We start from the raw sequence: 7999 nt of genomic DNA on the forward strand, positions 1-7999 counted from the left end.
CCTCTGCACGTTGCCTAATTGCAACCGACTTCTATGATAAGCCACAGTTTCACTTACAAATCCAAGGTATTTACGTCTTTCCTCCTTTACTCAAAGTTACAAAGTCAGAATGGCCCTCGATAAGACTTTTTCATTTGTATAGAAGAACAACTCAAAAAGAACCATTAAATCAAAACCACACACCATCACTACTCACCCCTGACCCCAAACAGAAAATCCATGTCAGTGATTCTCCATCTTGGCTTTAAATTAGAGACTCCTGAGGTTTATAGAAAAATCCTACTGTCCAGACCTCACTTCAGACTAGTTACTTCAGAGTCTCTGGAATTAGGATCCAGGTACTAGCATTTAAAAAAAAGTTTTATTAGTACATTATAATTAAACCTAATAGTTGTATTTATTATGCCATGTTCATACATAGACACCAGTATTTTTACAGCTTCTCAGGCAATTTTACTGTGCAGCCAAGTTGGAGAACCAGTGGTTGTGAACACTATAGCTGAAAGAGCTCTATTTTGAAAAAAGTTCTTTTTGGAGCAGCTTTTAGCCAAATGTTTGTGGAACATTCTTTCTCCACCTCCTCTTCCTCCTGTTCACCATCCTCTCTGCTTTCCCCCATTCTTACTCTCCTACCATTTCTAAAAACTCAACCTTCACTGTCATCCTGAATAAATTGCCTCTCTTCTCTGGCCTCAATTTCTCTACTTGCAAAACAAAATACAACAAGGTGAAACTGTGAGAGACTACTAGTCTACATCAGTGCCTCTGATAAAAATCCTTGAGATTTTTTTTTTGTCTCAAATCATTTTCCCACCCTACCAGTTCCTGGTGCTGAAGAACAGCTTTTCAATTTGTGCTCACCATTATGAATCAGAGAACTTCTTGTACTTGCAACTTTTCCTGGGTTAGTGACCTTCCCTCTAATTCTCTCCCTGTTGAACTCCTTTCTTTTAGCATCAGTCGGACACCCACCAGGCAAACTTTCTTTTCTGTGTTACTTTGGCAAAACTTTGCCAAACTACAGAAAGGACAGAACGATCTGTAATGGCCTTTGTGGAATGTGAGTGATTATGGCAGGAAAAAAAAAAAAAACATATGAGCCATTGTGGGAATGAGAAATATTTGCTCTGAAAATCCTATTCATGTGCATGATAACAAATTTTTGTAACATTTGATGTGTGTGAATTTTTATAACAATGCACCAGAATGAGTTCTTTTTAGATATAGATAATAATGTTCTCTTTCAAAAGGCTAGAAAAGGTCCACTTACTCTAGCTCCTGTTCACTCTTCCTTCCTCCTGCCAAGAGAGCAATATTAGTTCCCAAAGCTAAATTTGCAACATGTGTGTCTGTGGTACATAACTTTAATCATTTTTTTAATGGATGGTGGGGTCAAAGGACCCCATAACTATCTTTCCAACATTCCCTGCTATTTCTATCACTAAATATAAGGATCTTCCCTTTTAATTGCCTATGAAAGATTTTTAAATAGGTTTTCCCCTCCTTCACTCATAACACAGTTAATGTTATTTATCTTAAAGGCTTTAAACCTTAAGATTCTATTCTTCTCCCATTGTATAATCCTGTACTCACAGCCTGCCACAACTCCTGGGAGAAGAGTAGGTAGCAGGATAGTGAGCTCACCATGTGTCTTGAACCCCTGATGAAAGAACAATGCTTGGAGCTGGGCATGGTGGCTCATGCCTGTAATCTCAGCAACTGGGGAGGCAGAGGATCACAAGTTCAAAGGCAGCCTCAACAACTTAGCAAGACCCTAAGCAACTTAGCAAGACCCTGTCTCTATATAAAATATAAAAAGGGCTGGGGATGTGGCTCAGTAGTAAAGTGCCCCTGGTTTCAGTCCACACACACACACACACACACACACACACACATACACAAACAAAGAATGTTTAGATTATTTATACTACAAGACTCTGAGCTTTCCTAAGGATCATAGTTTCTCTCTTTCAACAGGTATTGGATGACCACCTTCTAGATGGTAAACACCGTTCTAGGCACTGGAATTGCAGCAGTGAAAAAACAAAATCCTTGACTCTCTGGAGTTTGCATTGTAATCTGTCTTGTGCTGTCTATAAAATGGCCTGCTGTATGATCTTATGCCATTTTGCCTGTGTTTACAGTCTCAGTACATCTTATTAAGACTGTAGTTGATTCCCACCTTCTCCTCTCTAGTTTACCCTACACATAATCAGAGTTCAATGCTGTGAAACACAGTTGTAATCAAGTTATTTCTCTCATTAAAAAAAAAAATTCCTTCAAATGGTTCCACACTCCCACCTCTATTGTTTACCAAATAAAGTCCTCACCCATTCGCTTGTCATTTAAAGTCCTCCATGATCCGGCACCAACCCCCATTTGGAATGTTATCCTTCAGCTGTTCCCTTTTATGGACTCTATGTTCTCTGCTACACCTTCTCAACTTGGAAACCTCTGCCTGGAATTTTCCCCAGAAACTGCCTGTAAAAAGTCTACCCACCCGAAATGGCCCAGGTCACAAACCCTCCTGAGTAGCAGCTCTCTTTCTTCTCCTGATTTGCACAGCATTTTAGACTTCTCCTGTGCCCTTCATCACCTCTGCTGTGTGTTGTGGACTACTATCTTAACCCTGAAACTGGAAAATTTGAGAGTCTGAGGAGCAGGAAAGACACTTTTAGCCTTTTTGGTTGTTTTTTCTCTCAGGAATTTATTTCTGAATCTAGTCTGATCTTCTGCAAGGAAAGAGACATTGCCAGTGCTGCTTTCAGATGATCACATTCTCACTTCTGTTGGTATAGGGAAACATGCAGTTAAGATCTGAGTTCATCACTAAAAATCAGAATCATCAAATGTCATCTAATGTATCTAACTCAATCTGTGCCACTTCGTTGGAGGATTTTTTTGTACAAAATGTGTTCTTATCATTTTATAGAGACATTCTTACCACCGCCCTCATCATGATCCTCCACCAAACCGACAGGCTGGAAGTCTATCTCGCTTTCCAGGGGCTAGGAGTCACCGGGGAGCTCTTATGGATTCCCAGCAAGGATCAGGGACCATCGTGCAGATTGTCATCAATAACAAACACAAGCACGGACAAGGTAAGGGACCATCCTCCTTTTGTACTACAGCCACATATTTTTTTAAGGGCTGAAGCCGGTAAGGACCCTTTCTCCCACCAACAGCACATATTTGCATGTGGGTAACTCAGAAGTCTACAAAAGTGGTTGTGAACAAGTGACTCCAGGGTAATCTTTGGACTTCCCTCAATGCAGCTAAAGGAGTATGGACAAATTCCCTTTGTGCTTTTGAAACAGCACCCCCCATGCTTTCTCAGTTGCCTCCATGGATCATTTGAGAAAATTCCTGGGGTCTTCATTCAGTAGGGCACCCAACATTGAAAGTGCCAAACATTCTGAAGCTCTTATCCACACCTTAGAAATAGCCGTTCACACACCTCAGTGCAAACCAGATTCTCTTGGGTCTCTTGCTAAATATTCCAGGCCCCATGCTCAGAAATTCTGGTTCAATGTGGAGCATATGAGATTGTCTTGAGAAATGAGTAATTTAGGGAAAATCCAGAAACCACCTGGCTGAGCACCAGGACAACTGATCAGGTTAACACTGACCTACAGCCCACTCAACTGACCAAGTGATTGCAGCAAGCACCCACACACATGCACAGGGCCTGTTTTCTCCTTTACTGAATTATCTGGCCTCCACTGATCCAACCTCAGTAGCAGAGGTAGCAGGAGGAGAAATTCAATCAAACAATTGACTGCTTCTTACTTTTTTAGGCATCCTGTCAACCAGCTCTTCAAACTAACAGCTCAGCTGGTTCCTTTTTACCAAACCACAAACATGTTTTATTTCCTTTAAAGGAAAAACAAATGAAAGGCAGTTCTCTGAATGAGTTAAAGTAATAAATTATTAAACGAAATGATTGAATAACAGGGGTGAAAAACAATCCATTACAAAGAACCCCTACTATAAATCTCAACAATGCTCGTCAAGCCAAAGCTAGTTGATCACATCTGTTACTAGTTAGATGTAAATTTCAGATTACAGATAAAAATTAAATTGCTTTTGAAACCTACAGGCTTAAAATAATAGTCTAAATAAGATTATTAATAAAATGGTGATGTATTAAAATAATTGGAAATATTTGCTATTGATCTGTGTTTGATTCAAAACTTAGTATGTTTATGTTCTAAAGCATTTTGATACCAGTTTATGAAATGAGGAGGAGTTAAGTAAAGATGCAGTTTTATTTTTCAATCCAAATTTCCCCTAGTAGATTTCATTTGCTTTGAAAGTATTTCAAAGCCTTCAAGCAAGTGTGGGGAAATGGACTTTAAAAATCCTAAATCCCATAATTTCCATAAGGCTTCTTCATTTTCAGGGTAAGGCTCATCCCTTGATTGTCTCTGTGTTCTATAAAAGCTCCAGCTGGTTTACATTTATTCATCTGCGCCCATTGACTTGGATGCAGCAGTTCTCTTCTGACCTTTCTGTTATAGTTCACTGGAGAATCACTTGTGTCCACCCCCAGCTCCCAACTCCCCAGCTGGATGATTGAAAATCATCTTGAGAATTTGTTGGTGGGGAGAAGGCTGGGTTTTCCTCTAGAGAACTGACCTCATCATATCCCACTGTTGAGTGTGGGCTCTTACCCAGTCTGGACTATTCCCTTACTCCACATGTTTAGAGGAGAGGGAACCTAGCTATATGATACTGAGAGGCCTTTCTTGCCTTGCTCCTCAGCATGGCTCACCCTTCTCCTTCGCCCTCTTGCTAACAATGTGGTCCTTTCAGATATATCTATTGGTTCCCTCTTGGAACCAAAGAGGAGAAGCAATAGTACTCCACCATTTTGAACTTGAATCCAGCCTAAATTTTCTTAAAGCATACTACATATGCACTTGCCCACATTACCTAGAAGGGAGTGTCACTCTCTGAGGAGAAACAAGAGGTGAGGGCACGCAAGAGAATAACACATCTGGTCTGGTTTTTTTTTGTTGTTGTTGTTCTGTCTACAGCCTTAAGCCCCAGTTTAGGTACCAAGTCTCTATTCTGACTCATGTTGAGGTTCTTGGAAATCTTTACATGGATTGACCCCATAGAGTGCCCAGCATTCTAGCAGCTCTTGCAAAGGACAGTAAGAGGCAGCCAATATCATTCATATTTCTTAATGTGACCCAGTGGACTTGATGAGAAAGAAATAGCCCAGTGATTCATCCTGAGCTGTTGTCTTGCAGCCAAATCAGTCAATTCCTAGAAACGCCCCAAGTGGGCCTATTTCTCACCCCCCAACCCCACCCAAAGTGATACAACCCACCCTAGAGATGTTGTTGATTGGGATGCCGACAGGTCTCTCTTGGTGTGATGAGGTGATGGGAATAATGAAAAACATACTCAGACCCACTCACAGCTTGAAATCTCCACAATCTCAGCACTTTATAAAGGGGAGAGAACTCATTCTCAGAATTCCCCCATTCACAGACCTGTACAGTTTTTTTGTTCCCTGGGGCTTAAGTCCATGGCTTACCGTAGGAGCCTAATAAGTTTTAAGTTGATTCGCATGGAAGGATGCTCCTGTGACCCTTTCCATTCACGGGCACCTCAGATTGCAGCCCGGGTGTTTGGTCTTTCAAGGCCCTTCAGAAACAAACTATACTTCCCACTCAACAAATGCCAGAGTGATGAAGGATATCTGTGGAGCGGGCAGTAATTCACTGTAGCCAATCTCTACAGCCACTACAAGGAGGGAGACTGAGGAAATTTCCTGAAGCTTAGAGTCATAAAAAAACACCCCTTCACAAGTTATAGGCCCTTTCCCTTTCAGTCTTTTCTTAACAGCTGCCTTCCCACAACACAGAGTGGACAAGCAGCATTAAGCTCTATACCCACCCATATTGGTGGATCAGACTGTCATACTATTTGAAAGTTTGAATGGATTGGCTTCAGGGTCTGGAAGAGACTGGCCCTTTGGGAACAGCAGTAGTTTTTGCATCTATCCTCCCTCATCAGCACATTTGCTTGGGAAATTTCATGCCTGAAAATGTATCAACTTGTGCCATAGAAATCTTCTATGGCACTGTAGATATTAATACCACATTCTACTGTAGACTCTTTAGCAGGTGCTCAGGATAGATAGAACTCCACTTTCACGTGTTCATTTATGTCTGCATTAAAAATATTTACTAGGGCTGGGGTTGTGGCTCAGCGGTAGATGCTCACCTAACACGTGTGAGGCCCTGGGTTCCATCCTCAGCACCACATAAAAATAAATATATAAAAGGAAGGTATTGTGTCCAACTACAACTAAAAAAATAAATATTTGAAAAATGTTCACTATCTGCCTATATGTATTAGGCCATTTGTGAGCATTCAAAGGCCACTGCAGATGAAGAACCTGGATAACTGATGATGGTAGAATGTGGCCCAAGCTGAGCTTTGGTCACACAGACTGCTCTGTAAATGTATCTCCATGCCCATGACAAGAACAAAGGATGCTCCGTGTGTTAAGGAGTTTAGGCCTTGGGTTGCATGCCTAGGAACCCATCTTAGCTCCCTTGCCTTTAATTTTGAGTCCTATGTTCTCTTCCAGTGTGTGTTTCCAATGGAAAGACCTATTCTCATGGCGAGTCCTGGCATCCAAACCTCCGGGCATTTGGCATTGTGGAGTGTGTGTTGTGCACTTGTAATGTCACCAAGCAAGAGTGTAAGAAAATCCACTGCCCCAATCGATATCCCTGCAAGTATCCTCAAAAAATAGATGGAAAGTGCTGCAAGGTGTGTCCAGGTAAAAAGGCAAAAGGTGCGTTGGTTGGAGGCCCTGCCTTTGGTTGACTGAGATCCACACATAGTTCTTCTCAACTTTCATTGGGCATCAGAAACATAATTAACCTGTCATATAATTCTAATGATAATAGTTCTAGTAAGAATTAACTTCAATTGAGGGACTGATAAGATGATTACTTAGAAGAAATTTACTACTCTGAGATATACTGGGGATTTCCTCGTGTCTACCACACCTCCCAGACAGCCCTAAGTGCTTTATTTACTCTTGCTTTTATAAATAGCAGAGAGTTTAGGTTATTATAATTGTTAGGAAAAACAGTAGAACCTCTTAATTTTATTACTGTTTAGCTCATCAAAGCACAGTCACATCCATTACACTTTTCAGGTAGGAGGAAATATAGATGAATTATAGTAGGAGACCAGGTTCAGCTTCAAACGTAAGTTATTGTGTAACTTTAAAAATGTGCCATATCCACTCCTGGCCTCATCAGCCTCATGTGAAAAGGTTAGAACAATTGATCTCTAGGATCCTTTCTTTTCTTTTTTGTGTTTGCATTTTCTTTTTATGAGACATAATATTTGTATTTATTTATGGGGCATACTATAACAATTTGATAGATGTATCAAATGTGTAATGGACAAATCAGGGTCATTGTCATTTTTACCCCCTCCAACGTTTATAATTTCTATGTATTGGAAACCTTTGGACTCTTCTAGTTATTTTGAAATACATCATAAATTGCTTTTAATTATGTATACTACTATGCTGTAGAACACCAGAACCAATTCCTCCTACCTGTATTTTGGCACCTATTATCTAACTGCTCTCTATCTCCCCTCTTGCCCTGTCTCCCAACACTAAAATCCTATAATTATATTATTTGCCTTTTAAAGACAAGGGAACTGAGGTGTACAAAGTGACTTCACCAAAGTCATGGAACTAATTGATATTAAAAACCAAGGCCCTGCTGGGTGCAGTGGTTCATGCCTGTAAACCCAGCTGCTGAGGAGGCTGAGGCAGGAGGATCGAGTTCAAAGCCAGCCTCAGCAACTTAGCAAGGCCCTAAGCAACTCTGTGAGATGCTGTCTCTAAATAAAAATATTAAAAGGGTTGGTGATGTGGTTCAGTGGTTAAGCACCCCTGGGTTTAATCCCTGGTACCAACAAAACAAAACAAAAACCAAGGCCCACAATA

At 40.7% G+C, this 7999-nt stretch overlaps 1 protein-coding gene across 4 annotated transcripts in view; it reads left to right on the forward strand.

The window, feature by feature from the left end:
* Chrdl1 (chordin like 1) overlaps window positions 1-7999 on the forward strand; it is a 110400-nt gene that overhangs the window by 88589 nt on the left and 13812 nt on the right. For 2 of the 4 annotated variants that reach the window (XM_048796851.1, XM_048796852.1), the window contains exons 8-9: window positions 2933-3101; window positions 6611-6805. In XM_048796851.1, coding sequence (XP_048652808.1) covers window positions 2933-3101; window positions 6611-6805 — 364 coding nt within the window. Of the gene's footprint in view, window positions 1-2932; window positions 3102-6610; window positions 6821-7999 lie in introns of all 4 variants that reach the window. The other 2 variants (XM_048796850.1, XM_015497925.2) reach the window with 1 other exon arrangement.

The sequence above is a fragment of the Marmota marmota genome, unplaced genomic scaffold (genome assembly GCF_001458135.2).
Source record: "Marmota marmota marmota unplaced genomic scaffold, marMar, whole genome shotgun sequence".
In the NCBI taxonomy this organism is placed as follows: domain Eukaryota; kingdom Metazoa; phylum Chordata; class Mammalia; order Rodentia; family Sciuridae; genus Marmota; species Marmota marmota.